At 41.9% G+C, this 26,437-nt stretch overlaps 1 protein-coding gene across 2 annotated transcripts in view; it reads right to left on the bottom strand.

The window, feature by feature from the left end:
• The window catches only part of Gpd2 (glycerol-3-phosphate dehydrogenase 2), a 128,928-nt gene that overhangs the window by 76,250 nt on the left and 26,241 nt on the right, over positions 1 to 26,437 (bottom strand). The window contains exons 1-2 of one of the 2 annotated variants that reach the window (XM_051184670.1): positions 19,518 to 19,590; positions 16,861 to 16,970 (exon numbers count right to left, since the gene is read on the bottom strand). In XM_051184670.1, coding sequence (XP_051040627.1) covers positions 16,861 to 16,962 — 102 coding nt within the window. In that variant the 5' untranslated portion in view covers positions 16,963 to 16,970; positions 19,518 to 19,590. Of the gene's footprint in view, positions 1 to 16,860; positions 16,971 to 19,517; positions 19,591 to 26,437 lie in introns of those variants that run through there. The other variant, XM_051184669.1, reaches the window with a different exon arrangement.

Consider the following 26,437-nt stretch of genomic DNA (forward strand, 5'->3'; position numbering starts at 1 on the left):
TTACAGTACATTATTTAGATTTTTTAAAAATAATAATCCTCCTAAATTCCTTGGTTCTTTAATAACTCATCATCAGCCCAAACCAAAAATATTAAAAATACTTGTCCTTTTTGTGTGTGTTTATTTTTGCAAAGTGTTTTCCTAGTAAGCATAACACTCTTCAATCCATACTCAGGACAACCACAAGCAAAAAGGATTGGGCCACTGTGCTGATCCACATCTACAGTTCCAGAGACAAAGGCAGGGAGCCATCCTAAGGTCCATAGTTGAGTCCCAGACCCAGCCTATGGTATATGAGGACAACTTGTTAAAAAGAAATACATACATACATACATACATACATACACACACACACACACACACACACACACACACACACACACACACACACAAAGTAAGAGAGTGCCAGAACCAGAAGTAAAGTTAAAACACACAGAAAAATGGGTATTTGGATTTTTTCCCCCTCACACTACTGTGTGGATTCACTCATGCAGAGTTAATTGACCCACGTTGCTGCTTTTGTTATACAAAGATTTCTTCTATTTCCCTCTCTCCCATCAGGATCAGCACAGTGAAGGCTCTTTCCCACTCTATGCTAAGTCACCTAAGAAGCTCAGAATGACCAAAACCAAGCTTGCATAAGAAAAGGAGCTCTCCTGTGACTTGACAGATTTTGATGATCCCTCCTGGAAGGCATCACCCTCCCTGTGGAGGGGGGGTAGCATGGGAGGGGAGTTAGGGGGATATGAGAGGTAGAGGAAACTTGGATAAGTAAAATAAGAAAAAATAATAAATATATTTAAAAGAAGAAGAGGAGGAGCTCTCAGGTCTTCCAGACAGGGTCTTTCCATGTATCTACAAGATGGCTTGAGATTCTACATGCAGCCCAGACTGGCCTAAGGACTGGGCTTACAGTGTTCACCAGCATATCCAGCTGTGGTTACTGTTCTTACATGGAGATTGGAAGTGCTCACTCAAGGTAAGGATTTTTTTTTTAAAAAAATTCAGATAAACCAAACTATTCCCTATGACTGGTTAATTATCATCAAGCAGTTGTGTTTCTATGAAAATAAAGCCAGAAGTCTAGAGAGCATTGGGAAAACCCTGTGTTAGGCCACAATGACCCAGCTTAAGTCTCTGAACCCCTTGTCTTGGAAGTCTGACAAGTTGAGTGTGATCCCTAGGATACTCATATTAGGGGAGAGCAGGCTTCAAAAACTGTCCTTTGACCACCATACTTACAACATGGTACATTCATTTTTAAATTACTAATTCAAGTGCCCAAATTAAAAACATCCCATTCTGCATGTGACTCCTCCATTCATGTAATAATAACTGTCTCCTCATGTAACAAGCCAAATAAAAGAGACCGCTATGTTCTATGTAGGACTGGACTTTTGTAGCTACTGTCTTTGTCTTCTTCACCTAATGAGAAGAAACACAGAACACAGAGAGAGAGATGGTATATAAGTACATAGCACATTTGTAGAAAAAGCAAATGCCAAAATGGGGGAGGGGGGGCGACTTGACCACTGTGGGGAGGGAGCGAGGACTGTGCCATGACAGATGGGAAAGACTTGGACATGGGACTGACAAGTGACTAAACCGCCAGAGCATTTTCACACATCAACAGAATTGCTGACATTTTCTGCCTGGTAAGTTTTCTAGAAGTAGTTGAGAAATAAGTTTAAAGACCATATTATGGTATAGTTCATTAGAACTTGTTAATTCTAAAAACTCCCCATACCATTCTAATCATGAAGATTGAACAGGGGCTTCTCAGCAGGTGAGGGAGACATGAGCAGCATCAGGCATACCCATTGGCTTCATGCTTCTGTCAGCTTCCTGACTCTTTGTGGGAATGGTCTTAGCCTGTCCTATCTTAATATTTTAAAAAATCTCTTTCATCTTTATGTGGTGGTTACATGTCTGTGATCTCAGTGCCAAGGATGCAGGGAGGCAGGAGAATTACAAGTTCAAGGCCAGCATGGATTACAGGGCATGACCTCGTCCAAAACAACAACAGCATTCCCATGTATGGAATATATATATATGTTCCCAACATCTCCTATGTTTCCCACATTTATCCTAAAAATCCATAAAAGATCCAAAAGTCTCTGAACTACCCAAGACAACTATTTTTCTCCTGTTCTTTGTACCTCTCTTTCTTGGCTTCCTTTGGATACCACTCAACTGGCCAACCATAATGAGTGACATGCCTCTAAGGTGTGTCCTGTTCATTCTTCTCAGATGGCTAGGAACTCTCTAGACAATCTCACATGCTCCATATCATCCAGTACTCTTCAGGCCACAATGATTTCTAACTTGGGAAATCCCAGATATCAAACTGGTTAATTAGCACTTATAGTTGGATGTCACATGTGTGTCTCAATATTAGTCTCATGGCTTTATCTCCCCAAACTATTTTTTTATCTGCCAGCAATCAGCATCCTTAGTAATTACCCATATGAAATGAAAGCCTGTGTCTACCTGGTTAGCAGTGGTTTACACTGGCTTTATTTGTAAAGCAAGTGGGGGTGGGGGTGAGAGGGTGTGGAACCTCAAAGTCCTTCACCTGGTGTCTTACTTTTCCATTTGCTGTGATAAAATACTCAGACATAACTTAAAGAAGGGTTTATTTTGGCCCACAATTTGAAGGAACAATCTATCATGTTAGGAAGCCTAAGCAGCAGGAGCATGAAGTAGCCAGCTCAATAGCATCCAACCTCCAGAAAGCTGAGTGATGAATGCCTGTGCTCAGATCTCACACCTCTGCTAACCTAATCAAGATAATCGCCCACTGGCATGCCCAGAAAACCATCGCTGAGGGATGTGAAACCTATCTACTTGACAACTGAGATTAACCACCATATCTGGCCAGTGTCTGAATTGTTGTACACCTCTGCAAATGAAGAGTAATCAGTGATTTTACAAAGAACCAGTGATGAAAAGAATACATGAACCTCAAATGCATTCTGCTAAGTCAATGCCCTGCAAATTAAATAAGTCTGAGCCCACATTCTTCTGGGGCACAGGAACACCTAATCAGCATGCATGAGTGCCATGACTGGAATGCAGAATGGTCACCACACCACTCTGGCCTACAGGCCTGAAAATGCTGACTTGCTTTAACCCACACAGACAAACCAACTGATCTCAGTGCTAAGCAAAAGAAGCCAGACTTGGGGTGGGGTAGGAGGCACGATGACACCCTTTACACTTAACACTTGGAAGGCAAAGGCAGACAGATCTCTGAGTTCGAGGCCAGCCTGGTCTGCAGAGTGAGTTCCTGGACAGCCAAGGCTACACAAAGAGCCCTGTCTCAGATGAGGAGAAGAAGCAAGACTCAGAAATCCTGTACTAGATGATTGTGATCATCCTATATAAACAATGATCAGCAAAAAAACAAAGCATGGGATCAGAAAACAGGTCGGTAATTCCAGGTCCTGGAGAAAGACTGACTTGCAGAGGGCATGAGGGACATGTTAAGGATGACAGACATGTCCTGTAACTAAACGGTGGTCAAGATCACCACATAACTGAGTGTTATAAAGAGTTGATTTCACTACATTTTAAGCTGATCTCCCCAAATTATATCTCAATAAAAAATTAAATTAAAAACAATAGCCAACTGTGGATACAGACCGCACTTAGGTACTAGGCAGTTTTATAAGGTGTGTGCTTCTTTTCTGCTCATTGAATCTTCATAGTAAACCTACACCAGGTATATTAATATGGGAGAGTGGGGGTGCTGGTTGTTGCAGAAGTTGTACTGAGGAATTCCTCCAATTTAAATATATACATTTCACACAGTACTAATGAGGGTGATTTATTTAATTTCTGACAGTACTTCAAAACATTTTATTTTTGTTTATTTCTTTCAAAAAAAAAAAAAAGCTGGAAAGTGTTGCAACTGAGAAGCTAAGCACCACGCTTATTTTAGAGGCAGTAAACACAGCCTAAGGCCCTACTTAGAATTATGACAGGAGAAAGACTCATTTTGGCTTTGTATGGCTTTGAGTAACAAAAACACATCTGCACTCTACCTTCTCTAGAATATGTTGATTTCAGGGAAATAAAGATGGAGGGAGATAATAAAGCAGTGGTACTAAGTAATGACACACTTTAAGAAAAGGGCCTTTGTACTCTACTCCTCCCAGATCTGCCCTTTTCTGGGTCTCCCTTTTCCAAGCCTGACAGTCTGATAAGACGGGGATCTGGGAGGTGAGCTCTGCTGATGGATAGATCCAAAATGTCCTAACTCCAATGCTCATGTCCTGCAGGTGCTGAACTCAGCACCACTCAGTCAACAAATGACTGTCTGGAGAATTCCCTCATACATTCTATAGATTAGGAGACAAAAGGCTACAGAGGCAATTCTAATATTACCTACAAGGGTGTTTAAGGCAGAGAAAAGGCTAAAAGGGCTGTGTGAATGTACATGCTTGTGTGCGTGCGTGCGTGTGAAGTTAAATCAGCAGAGTGATCACCTGGCATGCACAAAACCCTTGGGTATAGGGTTCAATCTCTAATACTACATCGTAGAAGTCGGGTAGCACTTGCTTGTAATCCTAACATCAATTGCAAGAGAATCAACAGTTTAAAGTCATACTCAGCTACATAAAAGAGTTCAGAACCAGCTTAGCTATACAGGGAGGGAGGGGAGGTGGGAAAGAGAGGGGGAGGAGGAAGGAAGAGAGGGAGGGACAGAGGAAGGAAGGCAGAAAAGAGGGAGAGAGGGGAGGGAGTGAGGGGAGGGAGGGGAGGGAGGGAAGGAGGGAGAAAGGGAGGGGAGAGAGGGAGGGAGGGAGGGAGCTGTCAGTCACAGAAGGCATCTCATATCCTGGCCAAGCTTCCCTAGAAAGGCCAGCTAAATCAAGTCAGGAGTAGTAGGCATCAGCTGGGTGAGACTAGGAAAGGAAGCAGGAACAGCATGTGTTAAGTCTAGAATAGACATGTCTGCTCTTGCCTGTCACACTACTCCCTTAAAATCTGCTCGGTGTCACACAAATCTCGAGGTTCCTAACAGAGTATAAGGAACACAGTAGCAACAGCTATGGCCTGGAAATAGGGTGGGACCTGGAAACCCCAGGGTACTCCCTCACTGGTGTGTCACACTTTCACTTTACCAGCCTGTCCACTAGAGGCAATTGAGTTTGCTTCCCTAGGCCTAAACCCAGAACAAAGCCAGCACTGCGAAATTCTGGATCATCTACCTAACCTCACCACTAAAACCAAAGAAAGGCCTATGGTCCTATCTGCTGGGAAGACAGAAGGACAGAAAGTCCAAGGTCCCATGGACAGCTTAGCGAGGACCCGTCTTAAAAAGTGAGGTGGAGCTGTAACGCAGTGGTAAAAGTCTTGGCTAGCATGTATAACACCCTAGGTTCAACACCCAGTACTACAAGGAAAATACATTTCTCCAGCATTGTGACAGAAACTTGCATGGGGCTTGCAGAGATTGATCAGTAGTTAAGAGCATATAATGATCTTGCAAAGGACACAAATTTGATTCTCAGCACTAACATTAGGTGGCTCAAACCTCCGTGTAATTCCAGCTCCAGGGGATTCAGTCTGCTTCTGTGTTAGGAATAATGAATAATGGGTTGGGACCCCGAAGGTGACAAGTCCCTGGTCTGGTACTGAGACTTTGAGGATACTGATCCGGGGAGGGTGATGGACTGTGGGAGGAAGGGAAAACAGAGACCTGTAGACTTGACTCACATTCAAAGTTTTATTGAAGGGGAGGTAAGAAAATAAGGTAAAGAGACACTGAGAGAAGACAGAAGGGAAGAGGGAAATAGGAAAAGTCCTGTCTGCCCCAGGGGAATAATGGGAAAGACAGCATAAGTGGGCAGGGATCTTTCTTTCAAGGGGGCCTTTGCACCTGCATGCAGACTACGTAGCCATGGAACCCTGGGCTGACCAGGGTACTGCCTGAGTGCATTCTTGCAGGTGACAGGGGCAGGCAAGCATAATGCCTGAATCCTTACACTCTGGCTGCACTTATGTGCACATAGACATATACATACACTTGATTACAAAAAGATATTTTAAAACAGAGAGAGACCTACATCTACATAGACTTGGAAGTCAAGTTCATAATCTAAAGTCACCAAAAGAGCATTTCCCCTGAAGAAGATTTCGAATGAGATCAGTTTCACTATGTCTGAGAATTATTAGACTTGCAAATTTAAAAAAAAAAAAATCCTAGACATTTGCAACTTCGGGTGAGACCGAAAACAAGATCTAATAATTAGTGTCTATTTCTGAAAGAAGTGCATATTTAAAGACCACCGGCAATTAACAGCCAGGTTGTCCTGTAATCATGTATAAGAAATAATTGGAGTATAAAGTAGGTTTCGTGCAAATCACTTTAGACTGCAACAATCACTCTCACTCGCCCATATTATTCCATTCAATCAATGGACTCAGACTGAAGAGAAACTGCTTCCTGTTTTCCTGTCACTGAAAAAAGACTAATACATCTATGTGTTCCTGGAGGCAAAAAGTGACAACCATCTTCATTGGGTTTATCTTCAAATGTCTGAATGATCATCAACTCATGGATCCTCTTGTGACTAAATCAATGGGCTGCCTTGTATTTATGTCACAGTAAGCAACATGTTTCCAGTGTAAACAAATTTATGAGGACCTTGTGCTTACTATAGCCAATTAATAGAAGGTAACTCTCATTTTCCCAGAAAACCAGTCATGTCCATTGCTATACTTTAAATGTCCCCACAGGTTAATGTGTTTGAACACATAGACACCAGTTGGTGGTGCTGTTTTGGTCCTGTGGTTCTTGGTTCAAAGTGGCTTGATGACCAGAAGCTCCCACCACCTGGGATCAGAAGTAGCTAACTGCCTTGGCCACCACCCCTTTCCCATCATAATTGACTGTAAGCCAAAGGGAATTCTTCCCTTAAGTTGCTTCTGTCAAATAATCTTGTCACAATGATGAGAGCTGACACTATGCCCTTTTTCTAGGCACTGAGAATGGACCTCTCATACATCCTGAAGTTTCTGTAGAGCTGATCCACGGCCCTGATTCCTCTGAGATGTGCAGAGTCCTGTGCAATCAGAATACACCCACACAATCAATTATTAACCTTCAGACAGGAAGGGAGTAGAGTTTCCTGTAAATCCATTCTCCCTACAACTATCATCTTCTCCCGTAGTACAATTTAAGCAATGGAATATTAGAATCAAGAGAAACTGCTGGAAAATGGGAAAAGTGTTAGCTTGTCTGAACTTCAAGTAAGTTAACACCAAGAGTGGCCAGGAAATCTAAGGTTCTGAGGTCTTTCAATATTTAATATGTTTTCTTCATTTTAATTAAATTTATTATTATTATTATTTATTATTTTTATTATTGTGCATGCACGTCTATACATGTGATAGCATAGTATGCAAGTGGAGGCCAGAGGACAGACAACCTTCAGTCATTATCTCCTTCCTCTATGGGTGCCAGACCTGAAGTCATCAGAAAGGTTACTTAATGAGCCATCTCACTAACCCCAAATAAATTTATATGTATGTATGTATGTATGTTTGGAAGGTCCCAGCATAACAGTACTCCCAAAATCTACTGCCTTGCCTTGAATAAGAGTATCTAGACTGAAGATATGGTTCAGTGGTGCAGAGCATTTGCCACTTGCAGAGGATGTGGAGTCCCAGCACCCACATGGCTACTCAACACTGCCTGTATGTCCAGCTCCAGGGGATCTGATCCCCTCTCCTGGCCTGCTTGTGCACCAGGGATGCACAAGAGTACACATGCATACATGCAGGCACTCACAATGGAGGGTCTAGAGAGCAAATCTGGGGTTGAAGAAGATGGAAAGGAAAGGAAAAAGAACTCTTGATTGTCCAGCAGCTGCTAGCCCACCCCAACCTCCAAACAGCATCTTATAAATACAGAAGAGACATCTTTTTACATACTTCTTTTCCTTTCTTCTTTTTTCTTCTTCTTTTCTTAAATGCAAACTGGGAATGGTAGCACATGGATCCCTGTGAGTTCTAGGCAAACTTGATCTACAAAGTGAGTTACAGGATAGCCAAGGCACAGAGAAACCCTGTCTCTAAAAAACAAAAACAAAACCCACAAAAAAATGTGGTCATGGAGACTGAACACAATGTTCAAGCACGTTAGCAAAGTTCTTTAACACAGAACTGCACCCCTTGCCCCAGAAGGTATTCTTTTTGTTTGCTCCTTTGTTTTGTTTTTCCAGACAGGGTTTCTCTATGTGTAGTCCAGATGTCCTGGAACTCACTTTGTAGACCAGGCTGACCTTGAACTCATGGAGATCTGCCTGCCTCTGCCTCCCAACTGCTGAAATTAAAGACTTGCACCTCCACCCCACCCCACCCCACCCCACCCCACCCCACCCCACCCCACCCCAGCTCCCAGGAGGTATTCTTTGACCTAAGAAACTAAATTTATTCCTTGAGCATTCGGTTAAGAGACTTGGAACCTGATCCATTTTGACTCCAAACTGAATGTCCTCAGCTGTGCTAGGTTATCTTTGCTCCCAAGGTCAGCCAACCACCTTGTCAGAGGGAATGCAGAACTTTTTTGTTTGTTTGTTTGTGGTTTTGTTGTTGTTTGCTTGCTTTTGTTTTGAGACAGAGTCTCTATTGCATCAGATCTGCCTGCTTATGCCTCCTAAGAGCTGGGACTTGAAGGTGTGTACCAGAAAGACTTGGTGCCTTCAACAGTGCAGAAATTACAGTGTAATTAATGGAAAGTCTAGAAATCCTAGCGCTCATCTGCATAGCCTGCAGCCAGCCATGCTGTGCAGTCACAGAGAAGACCCAGATGTCTATGAAGCAGCACTTGGCCTTAAAACTCTCCATACGGCATTGACCTGGGACTGAAACAGGGCTCACAGGTCCCCCTATCCCTCGCAGAGGAGTAATACTATACTGACCATTAAGTCAAAGGACCAGCCTACTACACTTGAGCCTTATGCTCAATAGTTCCTGCAAACTCTCCGTCTCTGTGGATAATTTACCAAATATAAGTAAGATGTGTAGAAGCACCTCTCTCATCTATGCATGTTATGACACCATTAGACCAAATAAGCTTTTGTTGGAAATTCTCAGATTTCAAAATAAGGAAAAATTGACAATACCTAACTTAAAAGTACTTTTTTTTTTTCTAAATTTAGGAGGGAAAAAGAGGGGGGAGAGGGGAGAAACCACCTAAAGAAAGCTTTCCAAACACAAATATGAACTTCAAACTGAAAGGATGGGGAAAAAAGACAGAAGCAAGAGGGCTCTCCCGGGGCATTTATAGAAAGTTTCCTCTGTCCCACAATATCCCTAAAAAGTTTCTTTAAAGGGCCTTCAAATGAATAAATAGTTGAAAATGAAATGCAAAGTCAAATCAAAGTGAATGTCAATGCTGCTCAGTTAGCAACAGCCTAGCAGCTCACCAGCTGTCAGCGCTAATCCTAGCTCAGCCGTTGACTCACGGGGTGACCTATAGAAGTACAGTTAACCTCGCTGATTCTGTATGCCAGCAACAAAATAGCATCCCAAACTCCTCGAAGGCCCGACACTAGTTAGAACCACAAGTTGTTGCCGTGGCCCCACTTTGAGGGCTAAGTGTTAAATAAAACCCAGAATTAGAGTGAAGCTGATAGGGTGCTCTTCAGAGAACATTCTCAGCTCTGTCTGCATAATTTCAGTGCTTTGATGAAGCATGTCTCATAAGAATCAGTTAACCATACAGAGTGGTTAAGAATAGTCTCAACTGGCCTTATCTAAAATACAGCCTGTTCTGAATCCTCATCAAGCTTTAGATACCAGGCACATTCCCAACACACTTAGTTGTATTTCTAGAAAAACAGCCTTTCCAGGAATCTATGCACAGGGATCTAAATAAGAGAAGCAAATGAATGATGAATGTCTTTGGTAAAAACCCTAACAATAAAATTCTTATCATAAGAAACAGCTCATTAGTCAGCTAGACTAAAAACGACATTCGGGACACATGTAGTGGCTGGATGCTTAACAACATGATTTTCTTCTTCCAGAGAAGTGGGATTGCAGGCAGCAAAGGCCTACAGGTAACAAGTTCCTGAACCATCATAGGAAGAACTAACTAGATCCCTCACCTTCCCATACTGAATAGTAAGGACAGTAAGAAACCTTTCTATGAGCATGAGTTTTGGAGCTTGCTTGCTAGAGTGATTGGCTTGCAGATTCTGGCAATTCACTCGGGATTAATACAAACTGAAAGATGGCAGGAGAAACAATTCAGCAATTAAGAGCACATGCTGCTCTTGCAGAGGCCCTGGATTCGGTTCTTAGCACCCACATCACCACTTACAACCATCTGTAACTCAAACAGAGATCCACTTGCCTGTGCCTCGCAAATTCTGCAATTAAAGGTGTGCACCTTTAATATCAACTGCCCACCTTCTTCTGCCTAAGAAATCCAGGTGATGTCCAAATGAAGGCATCCAATAATGAGAAGGGAAAAAAGTTACTACATGTGAATCTAAAGACCTACTGTGTGCCAGACTGATGGCCTTTTCAGCCAGATTGTCTGAGAGTTTGGAGAGGGGGAACCTGGGAAGAATTCTTACTTTTTGTTTTATGAAAAATCAAAATCTCAAAACTTTCATACCTCATACCTTAGGCACTCCAACAAGTTCACCAAAACCCTACTCACTTGAAAGGTAAACTAACACAGGAAGCCACTACCAGTCTTGGTATTGCTCTGCCTGTAAATCCAGTGCTAGGAAAGCTGGGGCACAAAGATTACATATTCCAAACCAGACTAGGCTACAGGGTGAGACCCAGTTTCAAAAGAAAAGAAAAAATTAAACACTCATTTTGACTAGAGTTGGTTTTTTTTTTTTTTTTTTTTGCTTCTCTAATCTTGTCTTTTTCTACTGGAGGGGGGGGGAACCTTTGTGTCCATTCTACAATAAGAAAGCACTGCTTTCTCATAACTTTATACATAGCGAGCTCGAGCACACTGAAACAGAAAGACTGAAATATAAGTTAAAACAGTGCTCTCTCAGCATCCTTGTGGGCTTTAATTACCCACACATCCCTTTTCTCTTCAGTCTTGTAAGGAATAAACTAGTGCCATACTTATTGTTACAGGGAGAAAAATGAGGTCAAAATTCAGGAAAACTGTCTACAAACCCTAAACTGCTGAAACAGACGTTGTGGGGGCTGAATGCAGGCTGCAGGAATTACTGGACAGATCAGCATGCTTCAGGAGGAAAACTCCTCAGCAGAAGTTTGCTCCCTGCTTCGTCTGCAACCACTCCAAGCTACACAGACTTTCATTCCCAAAGCCCACCCCCCTTGCTTCATATTTGATTGATTTGGGGGGGGGGGGGAAGAAAGAAAGGAATCAACCAATTTCACCTCAGAATGAGTTCACAAAGTCCACTTCAACTCCAGAGTGGGTAATGGAAAGAACAAACTACCACGTTACCAAAGAATGGCTCCTCACAGCTAAACAGACCTGTTAGATCAACCACAGGTCGGTTACAGAGAAGATCTCATTGTCACAGCAGTTTTTCCAGCTAATACGTTAATAGGTGTGGAACTAATGATGAGTTTTTTTTTTTTTTTTTCCCCTCTCGGAAGGAAGAAGGAAGGAAGGAAGAAGGGGAAGACAGCCAAGAAAAAAGCCTTTGTACTAACATGAAAAGATACTGGCTTCTAGTATCTCCTCTTTCAGCCTACTCTGCTCCATTCTCCACGGCCACCACCATTCTTCCTAGCTACCTGAGAAATGCTCCTACAGTCCCAACTGTAATATTGCCACTTCTGTTCCTAATAAATCTACTCTGGAAATGCTTCACAGTTCCCCTCTTCCCTACACTCCACTCTGCGAGCCGTTTAGGATTAGAAACAGGAGGCTCTCCCAGAAGAGGCCACTTGCTTTGTCTCCACGGTTGGACTAGATATGAATGTCACATAAGGCCCTTCGAACTAGACGTTTATCACTAAATAATAAATCACCATCAACTTGGTCCGGACAAATTACACACCCACAGAATGTAAGGTAGAATGCTGGTCTAGAATGTGTGAGGCTGAGATTAACCGCCAAGTAGACCAATAACAACAACAAAGACTAAATTTAAAAAAGAGAAAAGAGAGGCAAAATTTAAATAGAGCTCAGGTGGGTGGATACTACCAGCAGCTGAGGAGGATATAGCAAGTTCAAGTTCGGCTTAAGCAATTTAACAAGAAGGTATTTCTAAATGGAAAGTAAAATAGAAGCTGGGGGTGCAGCTCAGTGGTAGAGTACCTACCTAGCATGTGTGAGGCTCTAGATAGATCTGTACTGAAAAAGAAAGACAGTAGAGAAGGGAAGGTGTACTGCCCTGCCCCATGATCTTTCATTATTATTAGTAGTAGTTGTTGTTGTTGTTGTTATTTGTGTGAGTATATCTTGCATGTGAATATATGCACATGAGAGCAGGTGACTACAGAGGCCAGAAGAGGTATCAGATCCTCTGGAAGAAGCTAGAGTTACAGATAGACAGAATTGATCCAGCTGACACAGATGCCTGGAATCAAACACAGATCCTCTAGAAGAGCAGCAAGTGTTCTTAACCATGGAGCCATCTCTCCAGCCCCTGCCCATGATCTTTTAAGAGACTTATAGTGAGAGTTTGATCTCTTAGTTGGAGAGATGATCCCATCAGAGGAATGGTCATGACCAACCTTTACTGCCTACGGGGAGCTGCCTCCTGTTTCACTGCATCATCAGTATGATTTAATAGGGGTAGGAAGCTGAGAATGTAGCTTCCTCTATGGAGCATTAGCCTAGCATGTTTGATCCTCTGCACTGAAAAATAAAGGGACAGGAAGATGACAGGGACAGAAAGAGAAAAATGAAAAGGCACCTCAAAGACTGTTCTGAAAGCAGTAGATAGAAGAGGGAAGGGGGCTGAGAATATGGATATATTTGCCATAAATCCTTTGCCTTCGAGTCAAAAAGAGTCAAAAGTAATCAGCCAACGTTCATCCCCTTTTCTCCAAGCAACTAAAGATGTAGGCTCTCCCAGCTTCCAATGACCCAACACATCTACTGAAAATCATAGTCCTGGCCCGGCGGTGGTGATGCTCACCTTTAATCCCAGTAGGGAGGCAGAGACAGGAAGATCTCTGTGAGTTCGAGGCCAGTCTAGTCTACAGAGTGAGTTTCAGGACAGGCTCCAAAGCTATAAAGAAACTGTTTCCAAACAACAAAAAAGAAAGTCATAGTCCTGTCCTAAGCTGTGAACTCATATTCCATCATTACTTCTAAAACTGACCTGTCTGCCTCAAAAAGTGTGTGAGTTATTTCCTAAATTTCACTTGAGTGAATACTATCCCTGAAAGTTTTGACATACATAAGTAGAGCCACCACAGTGCCAATGAGATGGCTCAGCTAGCAAACACCAAACCTGACAACCTGAGTTCAGTCCCAGGAAGGAAAAACCTGCCTCCTACAGGTTGTCCTATGATATCCACATTTGTGTAATAGCACATGCTTGCACATTCATGTGCATAAATATACACAAGAACAAATAATAAATGTAAAAGGGGGGGCCATATTGTGAAGTGAATCACTCGCACCATCTCTTACTCCACCTGTATCTAGAAATAACAGTCCAGCCACTTCCTGAGACAAGTAATTGACTTGAGGACAAATAAAACCACATCTTGTTCAGTTTCATTGTTTTCTCTTTAATAAGCTTTCTACAGTCTAAATAGCCATTTTCCTCATATTTGTCCTTACAAATACAAGCTGATTTGACTAATTTAAAAGGTTTTGTGAACTGGTCAGAACCTTGTCCCACAGAGATAACACCAAGCACTTTTTAACAATTTACCAGCTTTTCAGAGTCTACCCATTTATATTCCACTCAGTACCCTGCCTGTTCTTTGAGACAAAAGCTTTTTTCTGGGAATGACCAGGGTGCATTCACAAGACAGGACCAGGGAGACAGAATTGAGTGATAGAGCCAAAAGGGCTGAACTTAATGCCATGGATGGTATCCCAGGATATCACTATGTCAAGTTTTTTCAACACTAACTTATTCTTTTTCTCCCTGAGACAGGGTTTCACTATGTAGCTCTGGCTCTCCTGGAACTCACTATGTAGATCAAGCTTGCCTTGAACTCATAAACTCATAGAGATCCACCACCTACCTCAGCCTCCCAAGGGCTGGGATTAAAGGTGTGCTTCACCACACCTGGCCTTTTGGCTTATACTTAAAACACTGCAGCTTTCCAGTTTGAACTATCTCAGGAAATTAGGCCTAGGTAAGGGGGAACAGCAGATGAACACATCTATACAAGGAGGCAATACTTCCCACAACACTCATCAGAAAAATAAAGCACACAAGAGTCTTACAAAAATGTAGCCAATTCACAAGTCTCAAGGGGGCAAACCATTCTTTTTTTTTTTTTTTTTTTTTTTTTTTTTCCCTTACCTCTTGAAGTCGGTCACCACCACCACACCCCCACACACACACATCCAGTGTCTGTGACTAACATATACTACGTAGGAGAAGAGAAATGTATTACAGGGGGCCTGTGGTCATTTTATGTCATCAACTAAAATAAACTGTATCCTCTCTCAGGAATTTGTTTGTCTATCTTTCCCAAACCCCTATGGCTACAGAACATTTGTCTACCCTCTCAAATATAAGCTCAAGGTAGCATCTTAAAGGGACAAGAATCACTAAAAAGGCTATTGGGTTTCCTATGAGACTCACTGACCAGAATATGCCTGTGGTGTTTCCCCCACCCTCCAACTGACTGGTTAGTTTAAAATTATAAATGACTTCAAGTTGCTGGTATCCATTTCACTGGGCTATTAGGGTAGTCAGGGTGCCTAACTTAAGGAGATAAAGTAACAAATGTTCTAGAAATCAGCAGGCCCTTGTGATGCTTTAACTTCCTAAACTGCAGCCCTAGCTCAGCTGCTCGGGAGTACTATTACAAATGTATTCTGTGAGACCAATTATTTAAAACATAAACTTAAAAAGATGGAACAGCTAAGATAACATTAACCCATAAACTTCATAGTAAAACATGCTTACTATGGTTAAAAGACATAAGCCACATACGAATTTAGCAACACCTATTAGATATCATGACCTTTAGGACTGGCATTTCCCAGTTTCGGTTCAAATAACACGGGAGTGGGGAGAAGGCGAGGGACGAAATCTAATCCCTAATGGCCACGTACATCCCGGACTTCTGAAATTAGCCTCCATAGAAGCAGCATCTTTCACATTTACTCTCAAGAAACCATGCAAGTTTTTATAAGAAAGTGTATCAAGTACAATCAACAGATAAGAGACTCAACAGCACGACAATTAATATGGGCAACACACACAGTAGGAAGCCCAGTGCCCATGGCTCCCAATGAAAAGAAAGGGTGACACAATCTAATAGCTCTCCTCTCTAGGAAGAAATACATTTTTTTAAAAAAATGAGCTTCAGGGCCTGGGCAGGCACAGTGGCTCAGCCTGTAATCCCTACCTGATTTTATTTCTTTTTGGTTTCTTTTTTCTTTCAAGACAGAGTCTCACTATGGCTGTCCTGGAACTCACTATGTAGATCATCAGGCTGGCTTTCAACTTTCAGAGACCTGCCTGGCTCTGCCTCCTGAGTGCTGATATTTCTGTCCTCAGGAATACGAAGCCAAGCATGAGCTGTCTGAGTTCCAGGACAGACAGGCTTACAGAGTAAAACCCTATCTGTCTGAGAAAACAAAAAACAACAACAAAAAAACTTGAGGAGTTTATTCACTGTAAGGATAAGGCAACTGTGAAGCAATAGAATAACTCTTCTTGATATGTGGTTTTTAAGGTGGTATTTTCCATTCAGAACAAACACACAGCTCCAAGCAATATGCCTGGTTCTACCACCTCCTAACACAAGGAAAGAACAATGTAAGTGTAGGGAAGCCCGTGGCTTAAAGATAGACACCGAAATGTTGAAGAACAGCAAGCAGGCCTTGTCACCCAAGCTCTCCCACCTCCTCTTGAAGCAGGACTTTCTGCTCAGATGGCATGGGAGAAGAGACCAAAATGGACTACAGCATCTCAAGGCCAGAGAAACCAAAACCTTGCAATGAGATCATTTCCTGCTCTCAACCTTAACTGTACGAAGGCATAGTTGTGGTACGAAGAGAAAAAGGAAACTGAACACTGAATGTTCATATTAATCCCACTGCTCTGGTATCCCCCATTGAATCATCCTCCTTACAGAAGATAATATACTTGTTACATAAGCAACCAAACTGTTAATAAGTAAAAGGTATTGTGGCACAGGCCTTTAATCCCAGCACTCGAGAGGCAGAGGCAGGTGGATCTCTGTGAGTTCAAGACCAGCCAGGTCAACACAGTTCCAGGACAGCCAAAGCTACATGGTGAAACCCTGTCTCCAAGGGAGGTTGAGGAGGAGGGGGGAAGGGGAAGATAGAGGGAGAAAGGAAAAAAGGAATAAAATCAGATAGAATAGTAGAATTGGGACTTTGCTTTTCTAACTTCCTTTCCCAGCCTCCTGATTTCTAATAGGACAAACTTGGCAGGAGCAAAGAAAGCCCCCAGGAATTTCAATGAACTGAACAGAGTAAAGTATAAATGAACAAACCCTGGCACCAATAAATGAAGCAGTTTTTAAAAAATTCAAAGAGCCCAAACGGAGACTTTTGAGACAACATGACCATTTTAAAACATGGGGTACTCAAAATTCGTGGGCATTCTAAGGCAGAGTTCTGGTGGTTTCTTTAAACTAAGGGACTGTAAGAGTAACTCCTACACACAGCCATGTGTACACATGGCTGTCACCACTTCATCCGTTCATCCATTTACTCACTTGCTTCCTTCTGTAATGAGCAAACTGAGAGAGTCCCAAAACAGTGGCCAGAGCTCCTCCGCCCACAAGAACAGTCCCTTTCACTGCCTTTTGAAATGCCATTGCTCAGCCTACAAAGAAAAAAATAAAGAGAAGTTAATTTCATTGCATAATAATCTTAATGAGACATTGTACACATTATGAAACTATCTCAAAGTGGACAAGGAAACATAAATTAAGAAGGTTCCTAAAATGCCAATGGTATACCGCAATTCAACAGCAATAACAGCAATAATTCAAAGAATCAGGGCAAGGAAATTGATTATGTAAACGTTACATTCGGAGCTGACAGGAATTAAAGAGAGAAATGCAAATTAAGAGGCAACTCTGAGTATTTAAACAGTATAAAGTCAAGAGAGCTGTGAAAAGAAATGTCATTGTGGATTTGACAAAACGACAAGCTGTACTTGCGAACTTGTTCCACAGCTAATCCCCTCCACGAAGGAAACTGGTGGGAGTCCTGGGTCACTCACCAGAACAATAAACCTCAGGCCTGCTTCAGGTCCTTAGGCCAGTATTCAGTTCAAACCCTGAGACAACTTTCTGCGGTTTCCCCTTTCTTAATGAAATCCTCACGGAAGCCAACACACTGAGATTTCCATCACTAAAACAGTGGACACGCTAACAGACGTAGTCAGCAGACACCAGGCCCTGGGCCTCTATCTAACGAACCTGCTGTAGCTCCTTTTGTTGGAGGAGCTTTTAAGAAATGAAGGAAAAGACAAGCAAAGAGGGTGGGGGTAAAGAAAGGTTTTTCTCTGGGCAGTGACAAGACAGCAGTGTCAAAGAGAAAACCCATTTGAATTCAGTGTGTTGCTCTAAAAATAAAGTGCTGTATTGTGTGAGGGCTTCCTTTCTTTTCTCCCTTGTTTCCTACTTCTGGATTGTTGGGTTTCTTTTAAAGCTCTGCTCTTGCAGACTTAAATTTTTTTTCAGAGTTCTTCGGAAGCCAAAACACACTGCAAGAAATAAGAATCCCACAAAAGTCTTCTGGTCTACTTTCATTCTGTTAAACATAAAAGGGTAACACTGTGTGAGCACCTTGATTTATTTATTTTTTCAACTTAGAAGCAAATAATTGGACCTGCCTAAAACTTTCCCTCCATTCACTAAAGGAGCTGCCACACCCAGCTCTAACAAGGAAGCCATTACCCTATTTTCCTGTAGGGGTGGTGACCATACCTGTCTCAACAACTCACTTGCTCTACTGATAGGGCCCAACTCAGAGCTTGCTAAGTTTAAAGGTAGTTTTACCTTAGAACAGGAAAAAAAAAATATATATATATATATATATATATATATATATATATGTTCTACTCTCCTAAATTAAAGAATTTCAGTAGAATTGGTAACTAGATTCTACAGAGAACTCATTTTGGAATACTATAAATTATACACTAAAATAGAAGTTGGTGTTTCTTAAATATTTTGTTCCATTCTCCTTCAGAAACACCAAAATTCCAACATGTTTTTTTTAATCATTATTATTATTAACATTCTTACCCAGGAAATATTAATATAAATAGTACATATATTAATTTATTAATATTAATGCCCTGACATTAAAGGTTTCTTCTTTACTTTGTTGCTGCAAGTTAGAGAGACAGGAAAGACCAAGGGAACACAGGAAGGGAAATGAGCCCTCCCCTGGGCAGCAGAGAACAAGATTTCAGCTCAATCAACATTTGCTTAAAAGCCTCCTTCCCAAGCCATAAATGTGCATTTTTCTAAGAATCTCACCAAACCCACCTACAGTAAAGGAACATGCCCTAACTTCCTTAGGCGGTGCCTTTGGTTTCACCTGAAGACTGTAATCCTGTCCAAGGAATCTCTACAGCCACTCTACCTATAATCTCACTTCTCAGGGAGGTGGGTGGTAGGGGGGGGAAGAAGAGAGGGAAGAGGAGAGGGAAGAGGAGAGGGAAAGAAACAGGTTTCTTAGCAGCCTTTTGAGATATAAGTTGAAAGTCACCAAAATAGTTCACACAGTTAATGACAAGAAACTAAATGTGGCTCTTCCTTAAGGGTCCCATATCCACACTTGGGTGTTTCTCATCCATTCCATGGGCTTCTCTCCCTTGACCTTTGAGCTTAAAACTCTACAAACATGCCTTTTAAGAAGCTCGCTCTTCTCTGAGGAGCTCACACCCATGCTCTCGGTTGCTCTTTCCCTGAGCACTTTTCTGGTTTTAATCAGCTCCCACTCTATTTCACACAGACTAGGACTTAAAATTTTTTCTGGCCAAAGACAGGAATCTTGTGTTGACTTGAGTCTGGATTCCTAAAAGCCTGAGAACTCAGCAACTTACTTCTAACAATGAGGAGAGGTCTCCATCTCTGCTACCACTGACACCTTCCCTACAAAACCATCCATTTTTACTCAAACTGTGGAAGACCCTATGTATCTCACTATCCTTAGGTCAAACCTTATCTTCTTTAAAAGTCAAAAGCAGATACCCATTTGTCCCAGCTTTACACTGTTAAAGATGCTGAGACAACTGTTCATGTAGATACCTCTCTCAACAAGAGAAATGGTGGGGGCCCTGGGACACCCTGCCATCAGATGGTTCGCTTACGTGGGACAGAGAACAGAGTTTTATGTATCCACACATGCCTACCCCATATAGACAGAAGCCTGATGGTCCATCGGATGTGAGTGTGGTGGCTGGTTGACTTAGGGTAGTAAAACTGTTTATCTTGCTGATAATGTCATTCATGACCTCACAAAGGAAACCACACCTCATCAAGAACAGCTGTGGGATTGTACATATAAGTCAATGAGACTCTCTCAACATTAGGTGTTCATTTGCTCAGCCAATTAAGCTTAGAGCTGATTCTTCCGTAAGTGTGGCTTTCCTACCCACCTAATTGTAATCTTTCAATTTAATTTTCATATACTAAAATTCACAAAAGATTTTCAATAACCCACTGGTACTAATAAAAGACTGTATTCACATAACGCTAGAGTTAACAGTAACTTTCAGTGCAGCCATCTTTGTATAATTTTATGAAATAGTTAAAAGATTGTTTCTACTGGGACCCTATCTCAGAAAACAAAAGCAAAGATTTCCACAGTTATCAAATCCTTCTATACAATCACCCAGCTACCTGTAATGAGTAAAACACACTCTTAGGCAGCCCAAAGTCCAAAGCATAGATTGTTTCTCCCTGTTAGCCTAAAATCAGCATTGATAGGTTTGGTTTTTATAAGAATCTTAAATGGGGCTGGGTGTGATAGCACATGCCTTTAATCCCAGCAGTTGGAGGCAGGGGCAGGAGGATCTCCATTATTTCCAGACCAGCTTGGACTCTATAGTGAGACCCTGTTTAAAAAAGAAAGAAAAAAGTCACAATGACAACAGCTGTCATTCATAGAGTATTTGTTTTACTTCTTTTCACCTTAAAACATCTAGTTTCAGTTGGAAAGGTGGCTCAGTGGACAAAGAGCTTGCCTCAAAAGTCTAAAGACCCGAGGTCAAATCTCAGGACCCACATAAAAGGCAGCATTTGGTAGCATGTAGTTTATATTCCCAGCTTTCCTGCAGAGGGGTGGTAAGTGGGGAGAGACTCTCCCAGGAGCTCAGTGGCCAGCTAGCCAAGTGAGAAAAGCAGAAGGCTCCATCTCAAAGTGGAACTCCCCAACACACACACACACACACACACACACACACACACACAGGCATACACATACTACACACTACATCACTAAAAGGCAAAGATAGACTCTCTGGCAAGGCTGGGCAGTGGTGGTGGTGAACACCTTTAATCCTAGCACTCTAGAGACAGAGGCAGGCAGATACCGTGGAGTTCGAGGCCAGCCTGATCTACAGAGTGAGTTCCAGAATAGGCTCCAAAGCTAAAGAGAAACCCTATCTTGAAAAAACAAAAACAAACAAACAAAAAAACTCTGGAAAGTACCAACAGCCAAGGGCCAAATAAATAGAGGGTCTTATTTTAATGTTCAAAGAAATATATTTAAAAGCAATAAAATATAAACTTTACACCATAGACACATATCCATTACAGCACCTTAAAAGGAAAAAGGTCTTACAGGGATTACAAAGAAAAAATTGCTTCCTAGTATCAATTTTTAAAATAACAAAAGGGGCAGGAGACATGGCTAGGGTTTGATTCCTGGTTCCCACATGGTGGCTCACAACCTTCTTGAACTCCCATTCTAGGAGAGGGAATCCAAATGCTGTGCCAAGTACCAGGAACTCAAGTGGTACACAGACATGCATGCAGGAAAACATCCACATACATAAAATATTATTTGTAAGTAATAAAAGTTGCAACCAGAAAGTTAGCAAATAACGTGAGGCAGAGCAGAATAAATGAGAGGATGTGAGAATAGAAAGCAGCCTCCCACCCTGGAGTCTATCCTATCAGAAACTTTAACATGACCTTAAAATCAAAACTAGCAGAGATAGTGTTTTGTCATCAAGACTAAGACATTAAGGACAATGTACTCTGCTCACACAGGGTCAGGAGTTCAACTGTATCACCAACTCCTCTCTCATCATAAATCTAAACAAGGCACCTTGTTAACCCACCTCAACATTTTGTTTATAGGGTCTGGAGAGGTGACATGACAGTTAAGAGTATTTGCTGCTCTTGCAGAGGACCTGGGTTCCCCAGCACCTACGTGGAGAAGTGCCATGGTCTAACTCCAGCTTCAGGTGATGTAATATCCTCATCTGGCCTCTGCCCAGGCAGGCAAAACATTCATACACTTAAAAATATTTCTTTTCAACCTTGAAGAAAACTCTTCAAAGGTAAACCATCGTATATTTTCCCAAATTTTAAATTTTACTTAATTTCCAAACTTTACTTGGTCTGTAAACTTTTTTTGATATTACATCGCTTGATTAAGGTCATCATGTTTCACTTTCACTTGTCCTGAAATCCTTTCCCACTCAAAGGTCCCATCTTTGAGATCCACTCTAGGGTTCTGCTTTACCTGAGCAGAGGAGTCTATGATGAGAACTCTGCCAGCAACCCACATCAGTACAGAGCTGTCTCCCTGCCATTGACAACAGAAGCAAAAATACCGGTTGAGTCTTCACCTTTTGGTACTAAAAGTAAAGAAAAACTATAAAGAGAAAATGATACAAACACAAAACTAACTAGCTTATCACACAGCTCAATGTCCATGCTTTCTGGACTGGTAATTAAATTGCCTGTACAGTGACTCAGGACTGGCTCCCATCCTGGCACATCCCAACTCTTAATTCTTCCTAAAAGATGAGTTCAGCTAGCCAAGCCTCCACAAAATGGTACACACACACACACACACACACACACACACGCACACACACCTGTCTTAAGATATATGCATCCCAGCACAGTAGAATTTTGTGCAGAAGGTTATGAGAAGAGGATTACTAGCTGACAATGAAATAGTCCCTGTGGGAGACGAATGAGCCTGGTTTAAGGCAACCTTAGAAAATGTGACCACAGAGAAATCCCTAATTTCTCAACAGGACCTGACAAATGATGACAGGAGGAAGTGGGCAGAGAACAAGTAGGGTGAGTGAAGCCTGGGTTTGGCCCGAGTGGTACAATGTACAGATCCAGAAAGACAAACAGGCAGAACAGGAGAAGGAGACCAGTTTGGATCTGAGGAAAATCTGAAATATTAATACAACACTTATTTTAGGAAAACAATAGAGTTAGCCATACACATCCAAAACTTATAGAAAGGGGTCATCAAAATAATCAGCTACAGGTATTGACTGGGAAACATCAGCCTAGTGACAATCACAATGTAACTAGAGCGCTCACAGACATAAACTACAGTTGCCACTTCTGCAGGCTACTGTCTCAGCTTACCCGGTGCCACTAAACCCTTAGCCATCCCTTGAGGACTCCCACTGCAGTAGCAACTCTGACCAACATGAAAAACATCTCAAAAACAGTGTGTTCCCTGACTGAGTGTTCCCTGACTGCCTCCTAGAGGCACCTTCCCAGCCATTTCATACATTTGAATAATTCAATCAAACGTCTACCTTTAAAATCAAGCAATAACCATCAACTGGAAAATACAAAAAGACCAGCAAGAACACTCAGTAGTTAGTAAAAGCTTGCTACACAAACCTGACAAATTGAGTTCAATGCCCCAGATCCCAAGATGGAGAGAACTGACTCCCACACACTGTCCTCTGATCACCACACAACTGCCCTAGTCTGTGCTCATCTGTATGCATGCATGAGCACAAGAATGTGGACACATTGTACACATGCATACACAATAATAACAAGTAAAATGAGATTTTTAAGAAAGAAAAACATGGAAGAACAACCAGAAGTATACTTATGCCACAAAGATTGTGCTTCATGGCACCTAAATTCTCTACCTACAACACTCAAGTTACTGTCCCCTCTGGATCTTCATCTAACCTTTCCTCTCAGCAGGCAGCAAGAGGTAAGGTAATGTAAGAAAGATTTCATGCAAATATACTTATCTCTCACTGAGAGAAACCCCAGGCCTGTACACAGACTCTCTCCTCTTTCTGGTCTCTTCAAAAGCAACCTCAGTAATCAGCAATGAACTTTTAATCTCCCTGTTCTCCATTAACTGCAGAAAAATGGGAGCTTCTTAAGTTGTTGATTGGTATGCCAGCATCCTTCACAAGTGTGATCAGTGTAAGGGCAAAGTACAGTTCAAGGGGCACTTTCAGCTGGGTGTGGTACTGCGTGTGTGTTTTCCCAGGACCAGGAAGGATGCCAGCTCAAGAGGAATAGCAAAACCTTTCTTAAAAGGCAAAGAGCTGAGGATGAGCTCAGTGAAGGAGCTCTTGTCTAGCAAGGAGAGTAGTTCAACCACCAGCCTTGCAGTTTTGAAGGGTCAGGGCTCTCCAGCAAAATAGCAAAGTGTTCCAGGCTCTTCTGATCACCTACACTGGAAAACCAAGATGCACAAGGTGTTTTGGATACAAAATATGATCCCTAAGACATAACTCAGAGGTGGCACATACTGTCTTACAAACTAAGCATACAAGAATGCCCAAAGATAGCACAAAGCCCCCTGCACTTTACTCTCAGTCTGCACCTGAGCCCGGAAAGCCACCCCCTCACCCACTGAGTCATGTCAAACTGTCACACCCATGAGAGGCACAACTCAGCAGCCCAACCCACTTGTCCAACCACATAGTAATCTGGTGACTTTTAAAAGAAAGGTATGTGAGTCTTACAGAATTGAAGGCATACACTTCCTTGAAGGAAATCCTGCTCAGTGTGTCTAGAATCAAAGACACTGACAGCCATCTACAGCAAAATGAGCTCAGAGGCATTTTCCCTTCCAGTTACCCATGCTAAAACAAGAGCAGGATTTCTGGATACTTTGAACTAGAAAGGTTTTATTTAGGTTTTGTAGTTTGGCGTTTTCTGAGGCAGAGTCTGCTGTAGCACAGGCTAGCCTTAAACTTCTGATCTCCTGCCTCTACCACCTGAGGATAAAGCTATAGGCAAGCATCAGCAAAGTCAGCTTTGGGCAGGTTGTAAAAGCAAATTCTTTATTATTTCAACTCCCCACAAAGAAGTACCTTTTGGTTCAGACACAGAACACACTGATTAAGTATTTACACAATCAGGCAGCAACCAAAAGCACAAACTGGTTTGAAAGTAAGATGGAAGAGTTCTTCCTAAGCCATGATTCTAATGGGGAAAAAAGTGAATGCATCAAAGTTCTGAGAAAATAGTCGGTGCCTATCCTTCAGTCAGTCTTGAAAGAGAGAAAGACAGAACAAGGAGCTGCAATTGTAAAGAACACACACACACACTGAGCATGATAGCAGAGAACATAAAGGCTTTTCAGAAGTCAGTGAGCAAAGCATTCTCTGATAACACAGGATAAATGAAAGATCCAAGAAGTGAGAACATAATGTATCCTTAGGTTCCCGGTGATCAGATTTATTGCTGCGGCTAAGAGGGTTTGTACCATTTTCCCAAGGTACTAGTGTCTCATACTTCCACACCCTCCAAGACAGCAGGGCTACCTCACAGAAAAGTGGAACATTCTACATCCAATCTACTTTGAAAAATTTATGCCAAGGAGGCTCCCTCCCACCCATCCACCCAAAAAAAAAAAAAAAAAAAAAAAAAAACAACAACAACAAAAAACAGGACAGGAAAAGTATTGACAGAGATTAATAAAGAAAAAGGAAGAACAAAAACAAGGGATTTCTATGATTTGCCTTACCTGCCATTAAATGAGAATAGATCACCTTAAACATGTTAAAATGATTGATTTACATGGAAAGTTGGTCCTATAACTTCACTGTGATGTAGCACGAATTCTAATTGGTCTTAACAATAAAAACCTGGAGTTAGATTTTGGGGTAAATGATGAAAAGTGAGAGAGGTTAAGAAGCCAGCCAGGAGAGATACCTCTTACCTCTACTGAATTCTCAGACCAAACAGGCAATCCTGTCTCTAGGAATCCTCAGACTGAATACAATGAGCTCCTGTCTCCTCCAGCCTTATATTCCTCTCTCTGCCTAGCCATATCACTCCTGTCTCCACCTCCCTAATGTGAGATTAAAGATGTGTGACTCCCAAGTACTGGGATTAAAGGTGAGAGCCAACACACAATTTAGACTGGACCAATCTCATGAAGCCCAGGGTGGCCTTGAACTCCTAGAGATCTACCTCTGCCTCCAGAATGCTGGGATTAAAGGTGTGTGCCTCCACTGCCTGGAGTCTATGGCTAACTAGTACAGCCAGCTCTGCACTCTGGTCTTCAGGCAAGCTTTGTTTGCTGGATCACAAACAAAATATCACCACACTAGCCTAGCATCAATTGCTTTGGTTTCTGGTCAGCATGGATGGAAATAAGATAGCATGATAGACCTTGCTTGATCTCAACGTATACACAGACAGTTGAAGTAACTGCAGTTCTTATCTAATGCTGTCTTCAGTATGTGCAGAATCCTGTGTTGAAATTTTAACGTGTTCATTTCTGTAGTCCTGTCCTTCTTGGTTACTTTTGCTCATGCACATATATTTAGGATAAATGTGTTGCTTTTTAAAAGTTTATGACATTTGGAAATAAATTTCAAAAGGTTTCTAAAGTTTTTGAAATTTGAAAAAAAAAAAAAAAAAAAAAAAAAAAGCAAGCTTCAACCAAAGAGTACTTTGAAATAACTTTCTGCAAATCTCTCAGAGCAAAACTGGGTCAGTTACATCATATTAGGATGTAAACCATAGCTACAACAGATGGGTGAGAGTGAGGCTAGCCCAAGACCCCTCTCCAGTCTCAAAGACTGACAAGAGGAAAGTGAAGAGTCCAGCTACATCCAGAGCTCATCAGAGTTCAAATGGTGTAAGTAAAAGTCATAAAAATAAAAAGTGACAGACGGCCAGGCAATGGTGGTACACGCCTTTTATCCCAGCACTCAGGAGGCAGAAACAGGTGGATTTCTTAATTCAAGGCTAGCCTGGTCTATAGAGAAGCAACTATGACTACACAGAAAAACCCTATCTGAGAGAGAGCGCGCGCACTAAATGAGCCAATTGGAAGCTTATTTATTTAAAAAAA

This window comes from Phodopus roborovskii, unplaced genomic scaffold (assembly GCF_943737965.1).
Source record: "Phodopus roborovskii unplaced genomic scaffold, PHOROB, whole genome shotgun sequence".
Classification (NCBI taxonomy): Eukaryota; Metazoa; Chordata; class Mammalia; order Rodentia; family Cricetidae; genus Phodopus; species Phodopus roborovskii.